This window comes from Trachinotus anak, unplaced genomic scaffold (assembly GCF_046630095.1).
Source record: "Trachinotus anak isolate AG129_WGS33_773 ecotype Australia unplaced genomic scaffold, CSIRO_AGI_Tana_v1 ptg000010l, whole genome shotgun sequence".
NCBI classification, from domain to species: domain Eukaryota; kingdom Metazoa; phylum Chordata; class Actinopteri; order Carangiformes; family Carangidae; genus Trachinotus; species Trachinotus anak.
Genome location: NW_027273861.1, coordinates 28,891,040 through 28,913,742, shown reverse-complemented (window position 1 = coordinate 28,913,742; position 22,703 = coordinate 28,891,040). Strand labels below are relative to the sequence as shown.

General features: G+C 42.8%; 1 protein-coding gene across 4 annotated transcripts in view; it reads left to right on the top strand.

Moving 5' to 3' along the window:
• pik3r3b (phosphoinositide-3-kinase, regulatory subunit 3b (gamma)) overlaps positions 1 to 22,703 on the top strand; it is a 192,591-nt gene that overhangs the window by 52,375 nt on the left and 117,513 nt on the right. For all 4 annotated transcript variants that reach the window (XM_071486604.1, XM_071486602.1, XM_071486605.1 and 1 more), the window contains 2 exons: positions 4,944 to 5,018; positions 6,251 to 6,328. In XM_071486604.1, the coding sequence (XP_071342705.1) occupies positions 4,944 to 5,018; positions 6,251 to 6,328 (153 nt within the window). The remainder of the gene's footprint in view (positions 1 to 4,943; positions 5,019 to 6,250; positions 6,329 to 22,703) is intronic.

The following is a 22,703-nucleotide window of genomic DNA, read 5'->3' as shown; positions in this document are numbered from 1 at the left end:
TGATTTCAGGTATAAACTCAGAGAAACCAAATCCTGCAAGGTTGGATGGTGGGTCCAGGTGGGCGGGGCTTGGGGTGTATCTGAGTATAGTTGTGACATCACAAAGTTGCAGAAGTCCTGACGGCTGGTTTTAAGGCTCAGTGTCTGAATACAGGCTGTGTGCATTTCTCTGTGGACTGAGGCTTTGATACTTTCACAGTATTAATATAGAACCTAGACCTGTAAAGCAGGTCTAGGTTAAGCTTGAGGTCAAAGATAAGTTTGACCCTGTGCATGAGAGCGTTAGTTTCCATGTGCATCCTTATTAAGCCAAACTCAGTTCACCTTTTGGTCAAACTTTATTTTACATCATAGCTGATCTCATCTTTTCATATAGAAACAATTCATAAGAAATTTCAATTGTGCCACTGAACTGACAGAACTGATCCTTCCACTGCTGCTTGTGACTCTCCTCTGCAGCAGCAGCTCTCAGACGAAGGCCACAGCGCTGTCCGGTCAGGTCTGGAGTCAGCTGCCCCCTGGTGTCGCTGCGTGTTACTGCAGCTCAGAGCACCTCTGGCTGCTGCAGCTCCTCCGCGTGACGGAGAGAGAGGAGCAAGATCAGAGACTTTATCTCTGCAGACGGACCAAAGAGATCAAACTTACTCATAATCTCCTGTGAACATCAAAAAAAAATAATTTCCCTCTTTCATACTTAGTGTTTAAGTATTTGACCTAAATGTGATATATTATACATCAAGAGAACACAACCTAATATATGACTTCTCTGAAGCCCTATAGGCACAGTGCTGCTCAGCTGTAACACACACATCTCAATCTATAACGCCGCTCTCTTATCTTGATGTTTGGGGTTTTGTGTGCATGTGTCTGTGTGTGTCTGTGTGTGTCTGTGTGTTATCAGTTCAGATTGAAAAGAACAGCGGCTCAGGGTCTACTTCATAACACCAACTCCACTGATCAATACATCATTTTCAAACACTGCCAATCGGAGACCGCAGCTGTCTGAGGCGAGAGTGTGTGTGTGTGTGCATCTTTATGTGAGTGTGTGTCTCTTTGTGTCCACACAGCAGGAAGGGAATGACTGCAAGCAGAGTGGATGTAGGGGAATGTGTGTGTGTGTGTGTGTGTGTGTGTGTGTGTGTGTTTATGAGTGTGTGTACCAGTGCAGTATAGGGTCTATGCAGTATAGTGCAATGGAGCATGTTTTAATGAAAACACCCCAGTGACCAGAGGAGGGGGGGGGGGTACAATGGGGGGTGTATAATGACACACACAGTTTTGTACATGTTCATCTCTTTGTCTCTCACTGTCACAGTTGTGTAGTGTTTATTGTGTGTTTATGAGTGTGTGTCTGCCTGTTGATCTCACTGTGTGTTGGAGTCTTTGTGTGCGGCTCCATATGATCCCTATAGGAGCTGGGAGGAGGAGAGAGGAGAGCTCAATGACTGCTCAGCTTCATCGCTCTTTTCCTGCCTCTTCTCTTCTCTTCTCTTCTCTTCTCTTCTCTTCCTCATTTCTTCTTTTGTCCGTCTCTTCCTTTCTATGTCCTCCTTTTTCCATTCTCCCCTTTGTCCTCTTTGGTTCTCCACTCTTTTGTCTTCCTTCTCTGGTTTTTCTGTTTTGGTATTTGTCTCTGTTGTCTTTTTTTCTCTTTGTTCTGTTCTTTATGTCCTCCTTGTTTCAGTTTGTTCTTCCCCTTTGTTGTTTTCTTGTTTTGTCCTCTTTTTTCTTCTCCTCTCCTCTTTGTCCTCTACTTCTCTTTTTCATCCTCTTCACTTTTGTCCTCTTCTTTTTTCTTGTCTTTCTCTTGTCTCCCTCTCTCCTCTATTTGTTCATGTCGTCTTTGTTTCAACCATCTCTCTATCTGTCCTACTGTTCCTCTTCTTCTTTCTTTGTCTTCTTCCTTGTTTCTCCATTTTTCATCCTCTTCTCTGTCTTCTCTCATGTTTTCTCCTCTTTTTCTCTTCTGTTGTCACCCTCTTTTCTTTGTTCTTCTCTTCTTCTGTCCTCTTGTCATTGTCACCTCCATCTCTTCTTCTCTACTTCCTGCTCTTTCCATTCTTCACATTTGTCTTCTTCTGTTCTGTTTGTTCTATTTATTCTCCTCTCCTCTCCTCTCCTCTCCTCTCTCTTCTCCTCTCCTCTCCTCTCTCTTCTCCTCTCCTCTCCTCTCTCTTCTCCTCTCTTCTCCTCTCTCTTCTCCTCTCCTCTCTCTTCTCCTCTCCTCTCCTCTCCTCTCCTCTCCTCTCCTCTCCTCTCCTCTCCTCTCCTCCTCTCTTCTCCTCTCCTCTCCTCTCTCTTCTCCTCTCCTCTCTTCTCCTCTCTTCTCCTCTCTCTTCTCCTCTCCTCTCTCTTCTCCTCTCCTCTCCTCTCCTCTCCTCTCCTCTCCTCTCCTCTCTCTTCTCCTCTCCTCTCTTCTCCTCTCTTCTCCTCTCTCTTCTCCTCTCCTCTCTCTTCTCCTCTCCTCTCCTCTCCTCTCCTCTCCTCTCCTCTCCTCTCCTCTCTCTTCTCCTCTCCTCTCCTCTCCTCTCCTCTCCTCTCCTCTCCTCTCCTCTCCTCTCTCTTCTCCTCTCCTCTCCTCTCCTCTCCTCTCTCTTCTCCTCTCCTCTCCTCTCCTCTCCTCTCCTCTCCTCTCTCTTCTCCTCTCCTCTCCTCTGGGTGAGATATTGCCTTTGTGATGTGTTGTGACAGTGACATTAATGGAAGCACTGTACATTTAACGACCTATATCTCCGGAAATTCCTCGACCCCTTCTTATTGCTCCCACACACACACACAAACACACACACACACACACACACACACACACACACACACACTCACTCCTGAAACATACCCACAACTGCGGCTCAGATAAACACAGCCCTGTACACCTGTAAAAACAGCAGCTACGTGTGTGTTGTTATTGTGTCCTCAACAAATGATTAACACAGTTATTGGCTCTTGTGTTTAGGGGAGTGTGTGTGTGTGTGTGTGTGTGTGTGTGTGTGTGTGTGTGTGTGTGTGTGTGTGTGTGTTTATATGTGTGTGTTGTGATGTGACACGACTGTCAACAGCACAACAAAAGAGCGAGGGAACAGCTGAGCGGGCGAGCGAGGGTGAGAAAGCGTAAGCGAGCAGAAGAGGGTGAGCAGGGATGAAGACGATGAAGAGGAAGATGGGGGGGTGAGTGAGGTCGAGGAGATGGAGGAAGAGAGAAGTGAGAGAGAGAACAAAGGACGGAGAAGAGAACGTGAAGAGATTATTAACGGTACACTGGTGGAGATGCTGCATGTGCCATGACAGTACAGAAGAAAAGGTTCATGTCTTTTTACTGAATCTGCTTTTTTATATTCTGATATTTTACTCTATTCTCCACTTTGTGTCTAAAGGTTAAAGTTTTTTTTTAAAATCAAAATGTATAGAAAAGCATTGGATTTACATGAGCTGGTGTCGTACTCATCAGTCCCTTATTCAGACCCTTTTCTTCTTCCTGTGTGACAGTAATAGATCTCATATCTGTGGGTTTTGGACACTTGGTCAGACAAAAACATATTTTGAAGACGCCATCTTGGACTCATCTTGTGATCGGCAGCTCTCAGTTTTATCTGTCATTTTAAAGACAAATCACATCATTATCAGGTTCATTGACGATGAAAATAATCATTAGTTGTGACCCAGGTTCCTGCTGATCATCGCTCCCTTCTCTGTTGGGCTTTTAATGTGAAATATTTGTGGAAGGAAGTGAGTTTCATTGACAGAAACTTGACAGTTATCAAGAACAGCAAAGAAAAAGCCGAAAACAGTATCTGTTTGCACCTGATCCGGTGCTGTCAGACAACACATGCACATCAGTGACATGACCACCACTTATACAGGTATATTTCATTTCCCGGCAGCGCTCCACGAGTCTGGTTTTCACCTGAATCTCTGACGCTGGTCCTGATGAACTCCTCTCATGTGAAACTGTGTTTAAAATGTTAAAATAATGAATATACGATTATATATGATTATATATATATATATTTTATTGAAATTTCAGCAGCTCAAGTCCAGTGAAAGGCTTACATGGCACAAAGGTCAGAAACAAACAGGTAGAAAATCAATCGATCAGCTGGTCACTGTTTTTAATGTTGTGGCTGATTTAGTTTCACAGCATCAACAAAAAGCTGCAGATGAGAAGTTTCTTCTCTTTCAGGTGTGTGTGTGTGTGTGTGTGTGTGTGTGTTTGTCTTTTTACGGTGGGGTCGTGCCATCAGCCTTTGGCATGTGAGGTTTTGACCTGATCATGAACTCAACACTGGCATTTACAAGGTCTTCACACTGCTGTGTGTGTGTGTGTGTGTGTGCGTGTGTGTGTGTGTGTGTGTGCTGGTTATTCAGGCAGCAGCACACTAACCACTCCCTGGAGGGCACGCACACACATATAGTCACGCTAACTCATCTGTGTGGATGGATGGTTTGCAGAAATAGTGAGGAAAATGCTCTGGGTCTTGTTGGTCTAATAACTGACCAGAGAGCTGCTCACTGTGATCTTTAATAGCTTTTACATCACAGAATGCAAATGAAGTCCAACTTCCTGTTAATATTTCATAGTCGTCTGATGATTTCCAGACAGAAAATTAATGAAATATAAAGAAAAAAACGAATTTGTATTTCACCTAATAAAATAAAAATAAAATGTATAGTAGTGTTGTACGGTAGTAGTGTAGTATAGTATTTGTGTGTCTGTGTGTTTACGACGGCTCCTACAGGAGTGATTTTCTCTCCTAAATATATTTAATAAAATCTGCTGTTTATGCAAAAGAAAGACGACAGGCTCATTAAAAATAAATGGAGGAGTTTATTGTACATCATTAATAAGTAAAGAGATGAGAGAGTCATGAAGGGATGAATGGTTGATTTTGATTAATTAATAATAATAATAATCTCTCTCTCTCTTTCTCTCTCTCTCTGTCGCTCAGGTGTGGAGGCGGAGCTTCTGTCTGACACGGCCCCTGTGGTTGTCTGGAGACTCATCGAGGCCATCGAGAAACACGGTGAGAGAACAGGAACATAAACGCTGATGAGGAGTGAAATCTTCATCATGTTCATGTTTTAAAGGACTAGTTCTTTCTTCACATCAGAAGGTACCAGTTGAGGGGGTTCGGGCCTCTGATCAGGATGTCTCCTGGGCGCCTTCCTTTGGAGGTTCTCCAGGCACGTCCAACTGGGAGAAGACCTCGGGCTAGACCCAGAACCCGCTGGAGGGATTACAATCCCATCTGGTCTGGGAACACCTCGGGATACCCCAGGAAGAGCTGGAAAACGTTGCTGAAGAGAGGAAAGTCTGGTATACCCTGCACAGCCTGCTGCCACCGCGACCTGATCTCGGATAAGTGGAGGAAGATGGATGGATGAATGGACTGCACTTATATTGCACTTTTCCTGTGTTATTGACCAATCAAAGCACTTTACTCCACAAACCAGATTTAACCATTCACACACATGTTCATACAGCTTTTTTTTTCCAACGCATGCCACACGCTCACATTCACACACTGATGTTACACTGGAGGCAGTTTGGGGTTCAGTATCTTGTCCGAGGACACTTCAATATGCGGAGCAGAGATGCCAGGAATCGAACCACTGAATGACCCGTTCTACCTCCTGAGCCACAGCCGCCTCCTATAGGCCTTTAATATGGAAACCATAGGAGGTTACATATAGGAACTATTTCTTGACAAACAACAGTGTATCCATCTGCCCAGACTTCTGTGTAGCCTCTTTGGCCATAGCACAGTTTGCTATATGTGGTTGGTAAGCAAAGGATTTGGTCTCTGTATGTTCCCAAACCTTGCAACCTCACTATGGCCTCGACAAACAAGACACAACATGTTAATCAGTGAGTTGTGGAGGTGTGTGGTAGGTGTGTCTTTGAACCTGGGATACAGACTCGTCTTTATACTAACACTGGCAGCTTTTAATAAAATGGAGTATTTAAATTTTTTTTAAAAATCAGCATCTTTCCAACATGATGTGATAAATAAATGTGTTGTGTCTCTGTCTCCTGTGGCAGCAGATGCTGCCTTTTATAATTCACTGCGTGAAAAATGTAATTTAACCCACCATCTGTAACCTGCAGCCGTAATAGCAGACTTCACATTATTTGTAAAGCATAATGTGTATCAGTCTGTCGTAGCCCAAAGGAAAAACATATTTCCAGGCTGACACACAGCAATTTTCTCTCTGACTTCCTCTTTATTCTTCCACCACTGGTGTTTTTCTGCAGGTTTGAACAGCGAGTCTCTGTATCGAGCCCCTCCAGCCTCTGGTGGACCTGTGGAGCTGCGGCAGTCTCTGGACACAGGTACACACTCCAGTCCTATTAAGTTATTTGTGTGGCACTCTCAGCTTGTAATAAGGATGGCTGCTAGCTGTTGCTTGTTTTCATTCATATACTTCTAGAAGAAAAAGCCTAATGTTTTAGTCTCACAGTGCTCATCAGATTCAACTATTCTCCAAATCTAGGATTCCATTTTTCTCAGCACTGCTACAAACACGCCTGTAGCTCAGTTCCTTTAGAGTGAATTGAGTTTTGTGAAAGTTTGGCTGTAGGTGTGGATGGAGGAGTCACCTGTGTTTCTTCATGGTGCCTGTGAAGATGTCATGTCGTGTTACCTGAGGTGGTGCATGGTACCTGTGCGCAGCACAGTCCACAAACTGGTTTTTTGTCAATGACGGGTTCGTTGTCAAGTCAAAATATCTCAGGAGCCGGAGGATTTTCTTTATTAGTGGCCATGATGTCTTGAAGGTGCAGCTGCAGGAAACCAAATAACTTGTTGCTTCCTGCTGATGCTGCTTGAGTTGTCGATATTCAAGTGTTTTTTGGGGTTTTCTTTTTTTTTTTTTTTTTATTCCGACATGTGCAGGATTTGACCAAGTGGGCAGAAAAAAAATCCATGGAAAATTTGCAATCCTGCTATTTCTATGGTGAAAACTGATTTCAGTCAATTTTTGATTACAACACATACACTCAGACCATGGTGCCCCTCTCAGCAGTGCACGTATTTCAGTTTTATTTGTTGATATCATGTCTGAAGAAGAAGAAGAAGAAGATGGGGCCAAAAATATTATCATGATAAAAATTTTTATATCAGTCGATATCCATAATTATTAATGACTGATGGACTGTCTGTCATACATATCACCATCATTTTATCGCCCAGGCCTCATGCAAACTGCTTTTAGTGTCCAGCACATGGCTCATACAGCTCAGAGGCTCAGTCAGCCTTTTATTACTAACTCTGATTGGATGCTTCAGGACTAGATAGGCAGCCAGTTTGAATAAAGCCAATATAGAACTCAGATCTGTGTTTGAATGATGCCAAAAAAACATTTATTTTAGAGCTGGATGATGCCACTGATGTTATATAATTTATGTCTGAAGAGATCTAAAAGAAAGAGAAAACTCACACAGTGTATTCATTCATGTGGCGTTGAATCTCTGCTCACTGATGTAGAAGCAACAGGTGGTTTATGGTGAACAACCACAGCTCTAAACTCTGATCCCTGCTCTTCCTTTCTGGATTTAAACCAACACAAACTGCTGCTGAGGCTGCACCGGCTCCAATCAGGCTGCTGAGGCTGAACGAAGCTGAAGTAGCTCAGACAAAAAAAAGTTGGCCAAGTTTGAGATGCTGAAGTTCAGGCTTGGCACCACCAGGGAGTGCTCTGACTCCGTACTTTTATTTTGGGAGGAAAGCGGGGAAGTCACAAAATCAGACTCTGAGGAGAGAGAAGAAAGACATCATCATTCACAGCAGGATGCTATTGATTGGAAATCAATACTTGAAGTACAGAACTTTCTGAATGGATCTGGTCTCTTTACAGTGACTGGCTGAAAGTCATGCAGCAGTGACCTGCAGCTGTGTGTTTGTGTCACAGAGAAACACATGATTATAGGTTGAGACTGTAGCTTGACCTCATGTCACAGAAATGACAGGTGGAAACAGAAATGTGCTGTTGTGTAATATTCATGACGCAGTTACATGTTTACAGCTTCATTCTGACTGACCAGAGGAAATTCATGTTTTCATATGTAGAACTATTGTTAGCACGGTGTAGCTTTTACAGATAGATTAAGAGTTTAGCAGGTCTGTTAAGTTTCACACCATGAAAACTTCTCACAGTCCTCAGTTTGAAGCAGACCAGGATCCTGCTCTTGAGGAGTTCTGGGACTGGTTGTTGGTGCCAGAGTCCGACTGACAGCTTCCACCTGAAGGACACTGTGGGTTCTTCTTCTGTGGTCCCACATTTGTCATTTTACAACAACAATAAGTTTAAGTGACAGTTGCGGTTAGTAGACATCGGGTTGTGTGAGGTACTTCTCTATAGTGAGTGTGTTACCTGCAGAAGATCCAGATCAACGTGATCAGCAGCAGCAGAAGCTGAGCGATGTGAAAACATATTTAAGCCACTTAAAACATCCCCACAGAAAAAAACTAATGTCAGTTGAAGTTTTCGCTATAATTTAAATAGTTTTACTGCTTTATCTTGCTGTCAAACACTGTATTAATACGCACAAGTGCAGCTATAGCTCACACTGGTTTAATCCATAGATCAGCTGTTGGAGTCAGACAGAGCTAAGTGTAGGTGCACTTATATGTAGGAATACAGTAGTTCAACAGTTAACAAACACTTTAAGTGACAACTCACTACTAACAAATTACTACATTAAATCTGTGTCGTACTCAGAAACAGTGAGGAGCCAGATAAACCTGCTTCTACAGTAAAAAGTTCAGCTTGGATATAATAGATAATGATGTAATGCTGTCTGTACAAAGTAAACTCCAAGTTGGTAACAGAGGTGAAAGACCAGGTTTGGCCTGTAGCTGGATTTTCAGGCTGTGTTGTAGCTGTTCTGAAACCGATTTCCAGTGAGATTTAAAGAAAGTATTTAATACGAGTTAGTTTTGTGATGGTACCTCAAACTTCTGCACTAAATCCGCCTGTTGGCAGCTCTGAGCGGCAGCACTTCAAACACTGTTTGAATATCAGTTCTCTAAAAGAGCATAACAGATCAGTGAATTGCACAAAGCACCAAGCCTGTCAGTCTGTGATCAATTTACAGGATCCAAAGGGAAGAGCAAAAGGAGGGAAATCCAGAGTTTGAGCAGTCTAATTTTTGTTTTCAGTGTTTTGAGAGAAATAATTCCCCTTCAGGTCCGGGGGGTCTGTTCAGAGGTTCCCTTGGAGGGGAGAGGAAATTTATCTGGGCAAATATACCACAAATTTATGGGATGTCTACTGCTCTTTAATCGACTTTCACATCGTTAGCAGGGAGGAACTTGCCGACCTTTTGCTTTAAAATCTTTTTCTGGTGCAGCTTTAAACTTCTGACTCATAAAGTCCAGTATGTTCTAAACTATGAAAATCAGTTCCAGGTTGTGTGAAACTGGGAAATTCCCTTTAATGTTTTATCCAAGAGATTCTTTTCAATTTAAACATTCAGGGTCATGGCACATGAAATGAAAATAAATGATTTGTTATGATGGATGTTTTGTCCAGTTTCCCTGCAGAAAAAGTCAACAACTCTTGCAAATCCAATCCAGTGTATTAAGTATTAAGAAGAGATTTAGTGTGGAGGACCCAGCGAACACACATGCACACACACACACACACACACACACACACACATGCACACACACACACACACACACACACACACACCTGGCCACCGCGGGCAGTGGTGGGAGGTCAGCATGGGGCCAAAGATATGCACATACTCAAAGTAATTAACTGAGAGGAGCTGACATGTAGGCACTCAGAGGAATTTAGCATGCAGGCTTGACATGCACACCCACATATATGTTGAGACGGAAAGGGGGCTGCACGAGAGAAACCCTGCGCACGTTATGGTGGAAAAAGCAGAGAAATGCAGCTGCTGACATCCCAGAGTCACACTGGCTTTATGTACAGAAGCTGGTCTAATAGACATGGACAGATCCTATGGAATATATATGAAATGCAGTAGCTTGTGTACAGATTTGTGCTGACATGTGGCTGCGAGGTCACATTAACGCGCGCACACACACACACACACACACACACACACACACACACACACACACACACACACACACAAAGGAAAAGTGTGGTTTGAGTGATGGAGGGTGGAGAGAGGTGGTGTGTGTGATGTGTGGGAAACCCTCAGGATGGACAGTGGGAGGGCAAACACAAAGACAGAGGTGTCGTACAGAATCATCTTTTTTCATCTTTCCTCAGTGTTAGTGTTGTGTCAGAGTGAATTGTGCAGCAAGATGATATGAAAAGTGAAGGGGTAGAAACTTACTGTCTTCCTGTCGGGGTCATAGCCACAATACGAGAAACAATGAGATCACGAGACCAAATATATAAACTTTTCACCAGGCACCAAAAAAAAGAAAGAATCTTAAGCAAATGCTGCTTCAAAACCTTTGTACATTTCTGTTATTAAATATTTTCTACAATTCTGGTGGACAGACTGATCTTTATTGATACGTTTGTCGTCCTAACAGGAGTAAAATTTCAGTACAATGGGTCTAAAAATACTGGAAGTTTCAGCACATGAGACTTAATACAATCAGACCCGACTACTGTTCCAGCTTAGAACTGTTTAAAACAAACTGATTAGTGATTATTATAATAATATTATCCTATTATATGCATCTGTGTTGCAGTCTGATGGAACAAACACGTCTACAGCCTGGAAAAGACTCCAAAAAACAACAAAACAAAAAATATTCAGTCTTAGGAAAAAGCACTTTGATGTTTCCTTGAGAAATTTATTCAACAGTATCTTTTAGGCTTGGTCGGATATTTGAGAACATCAATTATTGAGACATTTCCCTGAATATTCAGTTTTTTTCATAATTTCATGAAAATAAAAAAAAGAATTGAATTTTTTTGTCAGTTTTGCACAGTCTGCTCTGCTGCTGAGTCCGACCCTCATTTTACTGCTTCGCTTACTTGTCATGTGACAAATAAAACTGAAATGCTGTTAGTGGCAGCATGGTGTTCGTGAAACATCAAATACAGTAATATAATTATAAATCATAAAAAAACACCTTACCCATCAAATACAATAATATTAATATATATTGTACAAAAAACACCTAAAACATAAAATACAATTATATAATTATGTATTATATTTTTGAAAATATGTAAAAATTTTGGATATTGGTCAAGCCTCTCCAAAGTTGCACCATCACTTCCTGGTGGTGTAAATGTTTAAGTAGGTTGATTAGTATGTGCTGTACTACAGACTGTATAGATCTGGGACACAGCTAAACATGATACTAACAGCTCCATCAATGTTCGGTTAGGAAAGATGTGACAGCGGCTTCCTGCTTCCTCTGCTTTTATGAGCAGATGCTTTTTTTCTTTTGTTCTGCTGTAGATTTATCTGGTGACATCACAGACGGTTGACTGGGTTTTAGATCTGAGTTCAGAAGCTTTAGGATTTTATTCATCTTGCACCTTGTGGCTGGAGATGAGTCTTGAATACAAGACAGCAAATGGTTTGATTTAGTATATTGTATATTTATTAATAAAAATGTTTTAATATTATATATTATAAATATTTGTCAGTGAAGAGAGACAGAAGGTGAGTTATGGTTTTGCAGGTACAGTCAGAAGAAATTGAATTATTATTAATATTACTAAATAACTTGGGTCTTGTTGGTCTTGTTTTCTTGGCCACTGCACCTGTCAGGTATGATTCTCCTTTCTGACGTCATTGCTGTTACCTGGAGGTGTAGAGACATCAGTGGGGTTAAAAGTATCTTCTGAGTGCAGCACTGAAGGTCAACGTTGAACCAGGAGGTCAAGCGGCATCATGTTTTGCACAACTGATGATGGACAAAACAATAAATAAATAAATAAAAAAGGAAACTTTTGTTAACATGTAGAAAGAGGTGAGGTGCTGTAGTTAATGACCTATATCAGAGTGTTGCAGAGCTGGTTTGGTATGTTTCACGGATCATTATTAGAGCATGATGCAACATCAATCACTCTGCAGGAGGAGAGTCAGAAGTGCTGCAGTGCTCTGCCTCGCTCCCTGTTGTGTGTTTGTGCTGCATGTGTTATGGAATAATGTTATGTAACTGGGAGTTGTTGCGTTGTACGGAAACTCTCAGGCCATTCCACAACCTCAGATCCTGCCTAATTGATCCAGCCTGTGTTATTTGTCTGCAATATGTACGCTGTTTGTGTGTGTGTGTGTGTGTGTGTGTGCATGTGTGTGTGCATGTGTGTGCGTGTGTGTGTGTGTGCGCATGCGAGAGAGAGTGTGAGAGTCGCAAAAGCTCAGAAAGCTTTCGAGAGCATTACCTCATCAAGTTGACCTCCGATTGGTACACGGCCCAGACGTTGCCATGGTGATAGCTAGCCTTTTTTAGCTGGTTGGTTCTGCTGTGCCCACACAGTGCTGAGTGTGTTGGCCCAGTAACTCTGAGTGTGTGTGTGTGTGTGTGTGTGTGTGTGTGTTTGCACTTCTACCTCTGTGAGGACCAGACTGAGTTTTACACCTTGAGAGTGACAGTGTTTGTGAAACGTGAAGATTTATATAAAGACAAATTGAAGATATTTAGGAAAATTAGGACATACTGTACTGTGAGACATCAAGGACTTTTAGTAAAATTCAGAGATTTTAATTGAGGGAGACTTCTTTCAATTCATTTCATTTTAATGTTTGCACAGTGAGGACATTTTGGCAAAGTGGGGACACTTTAGAAAATAGGGACATGTAAGAAAATGAGGACGTGAAAGTGAAGACATGTTTGGACAGTGAGGACATTCTTGAGAATGAGGACATTTTAGGAAACTGAGAGTATGTTTTGGACATTGAGGACATATCTCAGAAAAAAGGACATTTTGCAAAAATTAGAAAATCGTAGATGAGAAACTGTTAAAATTATTTAGAAAAAGTGAAACATTTTCAGAAAGTGAGAAGATTCACTGGACATCTTAGGGTGAGGGGTTAGACTGAGGCTCAGGTTGTGACGGGGGAGATGCTTAAAGTCACAGAGGGTCCCCACAAGCATAGAAGCATGAACAGGCCTGTGTGCAGGATTAAGTGGGCATATGGGCTTTTTCATCACTGCTGGGTTTGTGTGTATGTGTGTCAGTGTCTTGTGGGTCTGTTTGTACATTTTGACCCAGTTAGAATGTGTATGATGATTACATGATTGTATACTCTCTCTCTCTATCTCTCTCTCTCTCTCACACACACACACACACACACTGTGCCAACTTGTCAGGCACAGAGTGGGCAGTCTCTGTTTTGGAAACGATGACTCATGTTGGCTCTCACTGTGGCAGAATATACTGTGTCCTCAATAGAAACAGTACACACTGACACAACACACACACACACACACAGACACACACAGACACACACAGACACACGATGCAAACACGCTGGACACAGACTTGCAGAAACACTGCAGCTCAGCTCGCTCGCCCACACACACGATCAATCATTATTTATTTGTGTGTAATAATTTCTCAAACTTCAACAGACGTGATGAGAATCGTGTCCTACTTCTCTCCCCTCCCTCTCATCCCTCTCTCCTCTCCATCCACCTCTTAGTTTCAGATGGATGGAGAGTTTCTTTCTTCCCGTCCTCCCATCCATTTCGTTAACAGCTCGCCGCTAACAACCTATCAACCCATCTGCAGCCCTGGAGCCATTAAATAATCTTTTATTTCACTGCACCTCCTTTATGCACTCTTCAATCTCTCTCTCTCTCTTCCCTTCTCATCTTCTGTCTCTTTTCCTCCCTCTTTTTATTCACTCATTCATCACCATCCCTTTTCCTCCCCCTCCCTACCTCGCTGACAGGAGCCGCTGAGTTCAGCAAAACACAAATTAAAAGCGCTTCTCTCCTCCATCCCTCCATCCTTTTCTTCCATCTCCTTCCCTCCATCCCCTCCTACCATCCTTCCTATCGTCTGTTGGCCAATGGCCCTGCTATTGGTTGGAGGTGATGTCATCATCTTCCTCTGGCGCCCGTCAATAACCTATTGGAAGCCAGCGTTTTTTACAGTCAGCTGGGGAGCAAAGGAGTGCAGCCGCACACACTCGAACACACACACACACACACACACACACATACACACACACACACACACACACACACACACACACACACACACACACACACACACACTCACTGAGGATGGACGTGAGGTGGAAACAGATACATGGCTCCGGCTGCAGAGGTGCGTCAATGCGTCTTAATATGAGGTATTTGGTAGAACTGATGAGTCTTTGTCACCACATGCAGAGAGTCTCAGCAGCCTTTTATTCTTTTTCTGCCTGGTTGCTTTTTGAACTTTTCACCTGGAGGAGAAAACAAGATGTAGAGATATACATCCACAAGTGCTCGCAGGTGTTTGTGTGTGTGTTTGTGTCTTTGCATCACTTATCTGTCTGAGGAGCTGTGGCTACAGATGTGCAGCTCCGTCTGATGGAATTACATTTATATCTGAGGATGTTTTTTATCTGTTCAGGGCCAGTGTTCAGTTTACATGTAGGAAGCAGTGTGTTCTTTATGTAGCTACACATAAGAAGTAACAGTGTGGAGGTCGGGGTCGGGGTGGGGGTGGGTGTGGGCAGGTAGCTCTTCAAACTTCCATGCATGCAACCAAAGTTTGTGTCTAATCCATACACTGTAAATAAATATGGGCGGAGCCTCTGTGACGTCACCCTCAGGTTTCTGAAGCTCAGAGTGAGCTGCTCCTCCGTCGCCATCTTGGCAGTGCCTGACTCCGCCCCTAACTCTTCAGGCTAACACGTAAATGAACACAGAGGTGAGGCGTGTGTGGCGCTGAGACTTCAGTGCATGTGGCAAGCATTCGCTCACCCACCTGTCACTCAAAGAGTCCACGCCCTCAATTCTCCACCACTTCAGTCCTTAATAAAATGTAAACAGGTGAGTTCTATAAATTCAGCCGTACAGTTGTCATGAAGGAGGAAATGATCTCCAGAGACCAGAACAGTTTCTGTAGCAGGCTGTAAACATGTTTCTTTCTGCTGTAAAGTTGGACATTTGAACATGGGGGTCCATGGGGACTGACTCACTGCTGGAGCCAGACTCTAGTGGTCATTAGAGGAACTGCAGCTTCTTCACTGTTGATGCTTCATGTTTCAGACCCAGAGGTTGACGCTTGGTCTCGGCTCAGATATATAACCATGATCTTTCTCTAAAACTTTACTGCTTTGCAGAATAATCTGATATGAATGTTAGAGTTTTCATGGTGAACACGTGTTGCTGATACAATAGTTGATATTCTGTGCTGATATTTACTGTATCTTTGACCATTTTTGTGCCACAGGTTTTTTTCTCAAGCAACTTTAAGCAGAAAAAGATGGAGGTGGATCAATCCCTCTGAGACGAGCAATGTGATCTGATCAAAGTCTGCCTCAGGAGGAAGACTGTCACAGGAGGATGGATTTCTGTGTGAAACCAGCACTTTATGTTGTTCCTTTTATTTATGACCTTAACCAACCTCTTATTATGGTCACCATGACAACGAAGGTCCTCTAATCCTAATGAAGGTCTTATTTTACCTCAAACCACAAACTGTTCCTAAACCTAACCAAGTAGTTTTTGTGTCACAGACACACAGTCAGGTGAGCTGTGATGTCACAGACGCAGTCAGGTGAGCTCTCAGCTGTTGACACTACAGAAGGTTTGATCTTAGTGAAAACAGAGTAACACACTTTCTGCTTTCATGCATTTATTTCCTAGATTTATTTCTATCCCTTGAAAATCTATTACATGTAAATTTTAAACATACACTCTTGTATCAGATTCACCAGATGCAGAGTCAGGTGTGTACCTGTGTGCCTGCATGTGGAATATGAATGAGAAAAGAGATAAAGACCAAGTGCTCTCCTCTCCTCTTCCTCTCCTCTCCTCTTCCTCTCCTCTCCTCTTCCTCTCTGTATGTTGACTTCCTCTCTCAGATACTTATCTCTGCCATATGTTGCCCAATAACATGAACGGCTGAAGCGATACCTGTGGTCTCTCCACCTGCAACACACACACACACACACACACACACACACACAGACACACACAGACACACACACACACAGACACACACACACAATCACACACAGTTCATCTTTTTCTCTACATGAGTTAAGCCCATACGGGTAGACCTCCCTCCTCAGCTGTGATTGGTGGATTAACATCCAGTCCTCAGACCTGAACAACCACACAGGTCATTTTCTTCAACCCTCTGATACGACCCACAGGAGTCTCTCCTGTACCTACTTTCATCGCCATGGTTACTATAATAACAGTCATGTCTTGGTTAGGTTTAGGAAAAGATGGTGATTTGGGTTGAAATAAGTTCTTCCTCAACGTTAGACGATCTCTGTTGTCATGGTTACAATAATAACAATGAATGGTCATGGATAATAGAAACAACATAAACTGCTCCTGTCACATGGGAATCGAACACCGCTCTCCTGGGTCATATTCATCCATCCACCCCAATCTCCTCCTGACGTGGACTTTGTCGCTCTATAAACTACGTCACCGCACTTTTCCCTTTGCTCCTGTCATCATCACTACGACCACTAGATGTCGCCTAGCAACAGAACCTAACTTACGGGTCATAGTGACCTGCTGACAGACGACCTGTGGGCTCGGTTGTTACGGGAAAACGGTCTCTGGATTGATGTTGATTTCAAAAAAAGCAGCAAAGTAAAAGTGTTTGGAGTTAAATGAAAGTCTATATAACATCTTGTCTATATAACATGTATCTATTAGTGTCCTGAATTCAACATGTCAGCCATTGTATCAGAGGTAATTCTGATTCTTATTATTGTGCTTTGTGGATTGTCAGAGTTTAGCATGAAGGATACAGCGTCCTCACTTTCAATTCAACAGTTTAAATGCAGCATTTCCAGAGAACAAAAGTTCACCTGATGGTTCCGATAAATCTCGACTCAGAAGTTTTACACTGTGACCAAACTCTCACGCTCCACGTCGACTCGGAAATGATAACGAACTCTCAGATCAGATTGGTGGCTTCTCAAATCCGACATACAGTAATATAAATGTAAAATGAAGTGTGAGGTATTTGGACTGATGCAGTGTACAGAGTCTGTAAGACAGACAAAGAAATTTGCTTCTTTCAGAGAAGCTGATTTATCCTTTAAAGCAGATTCTCTTTCAACTCTTATTAAATTTTGGCCTCTGGATGAACTTCTCTCTGTTTGCAGTCTGAGTCTGTTTCAGTTTCTCTCTGCTTTTTGTTCTGCCTGTGTGAGAGACTCCGTCAGTGTCTTTGTCCTCCTGTTGCAAGTCTCCCAGTACATGTTGTGATATCTGTGCGTGTGTGTGTGTGTGTGTGTGTGTGTGTGTGTGTGAGCTGAATGCCAAGGACAGATGGGCAGACAGAGAGGTTAGTGGGTTCACTAACACAAATATGTACACACTAGCACATACAGCACACCTCCAAACAGACACACACACTCCTGCACACAGCAGCAGTGCTGAAGTATAGAAACAGAATCAGTCCTGAGGGTTCAGATTGAGATTATCACCCCGGGGACCAAACACACACACACACATACTTGTACTTCTATCTTTGTAAGGACACTCATTGACATAATGCATTCCCTAGCCCCTTACCCTAACCTTAACCATCACACCTGAGAGCCTAACCCTAACCCTGACCCTAACCTTAACCTAAACCTAATTCTAACCATAACTCTGAAACCAAGTCTTAACCCTCAACATGTGATTTGAAGGTGTCTCAAAAAGTGAGGACCGGCCAAAATGTCCTCACTTTCCCAAAATGTCCTCACTCTAATACTTTTTTTGGTCCTTAGTATGTAGCAAGTACAAGTACACACACGCACACACACACACACACACTTACACACACACACACACACTTCATTCTGTGGTCAGACAGAAATCGCTCTTCTCCTCCTTCTCTTTCCTGTCCTCTTCTCCTTTTTTAAATCCATCACGATCTGGTTTGTTTTCTTCTTCCGAGCAGAAGTGGACGATTGTAATATCACACTTACATTTAAAGGCCTCAGCCTCTCTGTCGTTGTTGGTTGCTGACGTATTATTTTCATTACCGGCATGCAATGAATCTTGGGATAGGTTGGGCTCACAAAGGATCCACCAGTTGGATCCTTCCTCGCCCAGGAAAAGAAGGATGCGTTTCTTGGCCACATTTGAAGGAGCTGTTGAAATGGGGCAGCTGTGATGCAACCGGTCTTGCAGCCAGTGCAGCCTCTGACGGAAGCCGCCCCTGAAGTGGGGCTCAGCTGTAGTGTAGCGCCTACAGCAGCATCTGAGTGGGTCTCGTTAGAGCTCAATTTTGAGCTTGAAATTAAATCAAAAGTCCTGGTAGGTTACTTGAAACTGTTCCAAAGCTGTTTCCAGATTCAACACAACATCTTACTGATGATTGGCCATCTGAATCTATGTCTTTAACAGCCATTGATATCTTTTGCTGTCCAATCTTAAATTGGCTTTTATATATTTTATATAGTTTGATTATAAAATCAGTGAAATAAGTTCCTAACAATTAATAATAAATAACATTGGATAATAAGAAAATGTTCAATCATCAATCAGTCACATTGAGGTTAAGTCAAAACAGGAAGTTGTACTAAATGTCTTTGTTCATCACAAAATAAATGGTGTTAGAAGCTTGGTGGCGTAGTTACCTGCAGGGCTAGCTGGCACGCTAATGTGTGTCTTGCGGTAGCCAGTAACAATCTGACTCTATCCAGCCAAAATAGCTCCCCAAGCTAGCTGGATCGCTAACAGTTAGCTATCAGTTAGCAAGTCAACTCGCTCAATCACACAGTTTATTCAAGAGATGTGCATTGATTCCTGTCACACAGCTGACTGAAGAAAGTTATAAAATCAGAAAGTGAAGCACTGTTAATGCAACATATCACAAATGTGTGAGCAAAAGTTCACCAAAAGTTGTACTGGGAAATGACCTGATTTCAGTCTGTGATTTCACTCTAATAAATTCTCATATGACCAGGCCTTAATGTTGAGATGATACAAAGACGTTTTCAATAAAAGACCCATTCAGAGTCAGATAAGAAGATATAGGTATGAGTTTCAGGTATATGTTTTTATACAGAGACAGGTCGAGGACATGCTTATTCTAGCATAGCACAAAGACTGGAGCCAAGGGTAAATACTTGTAGCCCAGCTCAATCAAAAGTGGATAAAATCACCTTTCAGTAACTTTGGAGGAAGAAAACGTACAAGAAAATATGGTCTTAATACAAATAAAGTGCACAGTGAAACCAGCTGTTATCGGCAAATATGCATAAAAGCAATCAAACATCCCTGTATGTGCATAAACACACATAAACCCAAAGTATCTGCAGGTCCATTAAAACGTGTAATAAAATTTTAAGCAGCAGTATTTCATCAGTAGCAGTTACAATGTCTTTAATGGTGTCTTTAAATGTTAAATGTTTCCTTTGTGATCCTGCTGATCTCGGCTTCTTTAACGTGTTTACTCTGTGTGTTTGATTTTACTGAAACTGGTGTTAAATTGGTCTCAATAATAAAAGTTAAACTGGCAGAAATGTGTAAAAGTAAAACAATCTCTCCACACGCAGCCCCAGGATATTATAATGTGTAGAAAAACTCTTGATGTGGATAATATTTTGTATAAAACACACAGTGTGTGGTTTCCTTTAATTAAAGCTAATGCTGTGAAGCTGTTGAACCCACATGCTGGTAAAAGACTTTTCTAGTTGTGACTCTGAAATCAAATTCAAATGTAAAGGTGATGCATTGGAAGTTTGTTCCCAAAGGCGGTTCAACTTCTCAATGTTACACTGTCAGCACCAGGACTGCATTAAGCCAGAAGGGGGCCCCAGGGCAAAAACAAGCAGCGGGCCCCTGTTTATCCCTCCGGCTTTCTGTGTGTTGCTTGTGTTCTGTTGCCTCGAAGGTCTGGTGATGTTTTTATATTTTTCTTATAGTTTACAAACCCATGAAAAGACAATGAAGTCATCGAAGAAATGTGGATAAATCCGCATTTGAAAATAGTCCCGAATAAATGCAGTATTTCCTCCTGTTTGCTGAAAACTAAAGTGTCCAGCTGTCTCTGGAAATCACTCAAATCAGCCTTTTTTAAAAATAATGAAACTACATGTTTGTGGGGTTTCTCAGTAAGAGCCACTGAGTGAGGGGATGAGAGAGAGAGAGAGAGAGAGTTGTGTGTTTGCTCTGCAGTGTCTGTCATGCTCAGTATCAATCACGTGTGTGTTTGTGTACCTGCAACAACGTAATACTGAGCTTGATTGTAACAGCTCTGATGAACTGGAGTCACGTGACAGGCGTAGCAGTGATGGAGCGCACCACCACGACGCTCCGCCACTTCTTTCCTCTGAGTGATAAAATAAAATAGTCACTGTTCACATAATCCGGCTGAAATTTATTTACATTTTTAACATTTGATCATGTGATCATACCTTCAATCTTCACCTTTGAAATAAGCTGCAACTTAACCGCTTGCGTGCACCTTAGATGCTCCGGAGCTTAAACAAATAGCTCTACACCTTTTTTTTTTTTTTTTAACATTACAAGAGCAGTGATTGTGTCACCTTTTCCCCCCGGAGCTCTCCATGTCTCTGCTCATGTCATACTTAGATATGACAAAGATTTAATATCCACATCGCATTTTCCTCTACAGTTGTACCACCTCCCTCAGGCAGTAGCTCTGCATGGAAGTGGCCAGTGCAAGCAGACATAACATATAACGCCTCCTTTCATTTCAGCTGCATTATGTCAGATTATCTCAAAATTTGATTCTGTAAAACCCATGTCTCTCTCTGAGTAAACACTGTAATCCACTGCATCAGAGTCTGACATTTGGTTATGAAGATATAGTAATCATATCAGGTGTGAATAGAAATTTGCCGGCTGCTGCCATGGTAATGTTGAGTCTAATAATACTTTACCACATTAACACATCAGCTGTGGATTTCTACTGCTGTTTCCAGGAGAACTGCTTTTTAAAGTAGCTTAAAGCATTGATTTAAATGAGAATCTCCATTGTGCTGTAATTCTTTGACAGCTAATTCTGCCCCTGTGAGTGTGTAACCCTCTGCTTTGGTTTAATCACTGATATTGGATTAGCCGGGACCAACTTTTCCAAGAATCTAGTGGAATCTGTCGCAGCTTTTCCTCTGAAAACTGCTTGTTGGACTGAATCAGGGCGCTGTGATGCTGGGGAGAGCAGATGATCACACAACTTTTGTAGTGTAATAAGATTCTTATTGGTATGCTGCTGCAAGGGCGCACACAACTCATCACTGCACACACAATGCACAGGGAGGGAACACAGGGGTTTTGTGTATTACATTAAAATGCAGCTTTATCTGATTAAAGCATACTGCCGTCATTTTGTATGAACAGGGAATTGATTTTGTCCTCCAAATTTCCTATGGCTCACATTCAAGTTCAGTCAGAGTGCGTCTCTCTTCTGTGCTAGTTCTGGATGTTAGGGCCTTGGACGGAGCGCAGCACGAGGCAGCCTCTGGCCGGGGTCCTTTACTGGATCACCGTGCGCCGTCTACGTCTGTGACACGACCTCTATACGTCTCCTGCACCTGTACGTTCTGCCTCAAGATAAAAGAGAGGCAATCAATGTTCTGTCCTTAAACGCCTCACAGCGGTGGCCTCAGCAGTAATCAGAAAAGGTTCAGGCCTTGCATTTCCTCCGTTTGAAAACTCTCCCTGTGGCAGACACTGAGCCTTGACCCGCTTCAGCTGAAACTTCAGAATCGTTGTTGTCAATGTTGTGACAACCTTCACTGTTGTCTGAGCAGAAAACTGTGCGTGCACATCGAGGCTGACTGTCTTCATGTCACTGCAATACCCAGTGGGGATGGTGAATGCAGCATTGATGCTGCCGTCATGTAGGGTGGAGGTTGATGATTGATGGTTGATTCTTGTGGTTAAAAATATTAAATGTTGTCGGCGTAGCTGTCCTGCTAACAGTCTCCTGGTTTTGTTTAGTCGGAGGGTTTGTGAACCTGAGAGCGTCACTGTGAAGATGGGACTTCAGAGGTGACGCTGTGTGGTCTGACTCTGTGACCATAATAAAAATGGCTTCACTTGACAAACCAGTATCCATCCACATCTCACCCTCCACCCAGTCTCCCCCAAGCCAATCAACCGTTCCTGCCAAATGGATCCTCTGTGAGGTGCAGCGGTCCAATAACTAGACTCTACTCTTGACTATTGACCCAGCTCCACTCCATTCATTCAACCATCCATCAGTGTCACGCTCACAGCAGTGACTCCAGTTTATTCCCTGTGTTCCTAGTGTTCCTCTTTCCCTCTGTGCCTCCCGTGTTCTCCCGTCAGAGTTGTGGGCGTGGCGCTCCTCTCTCTCCTGGCTCCCCGGTTGCTGATCAAGCCTCCACACCTGCGATTCATCTACTCATCAAATCAGCAGTATATCAACCCCGGTTCTTCAGCCACTCATCTCCAGAGTGTTGTTTCAGCCAGTGTGGATCAGTCCATGCTGCTCGTCTCCCTCTGTGCCTGCTGATCAGTCATCCAGCCACGCTCACAACCCTGTTTTCATCCCCACTCTGCCCTGCTTCACCAGCCTCCAGCTTCCCTCAGCCCTCCGCCTTCACCTCACCTCCATCCACCTCCGCTCCCTGAGAG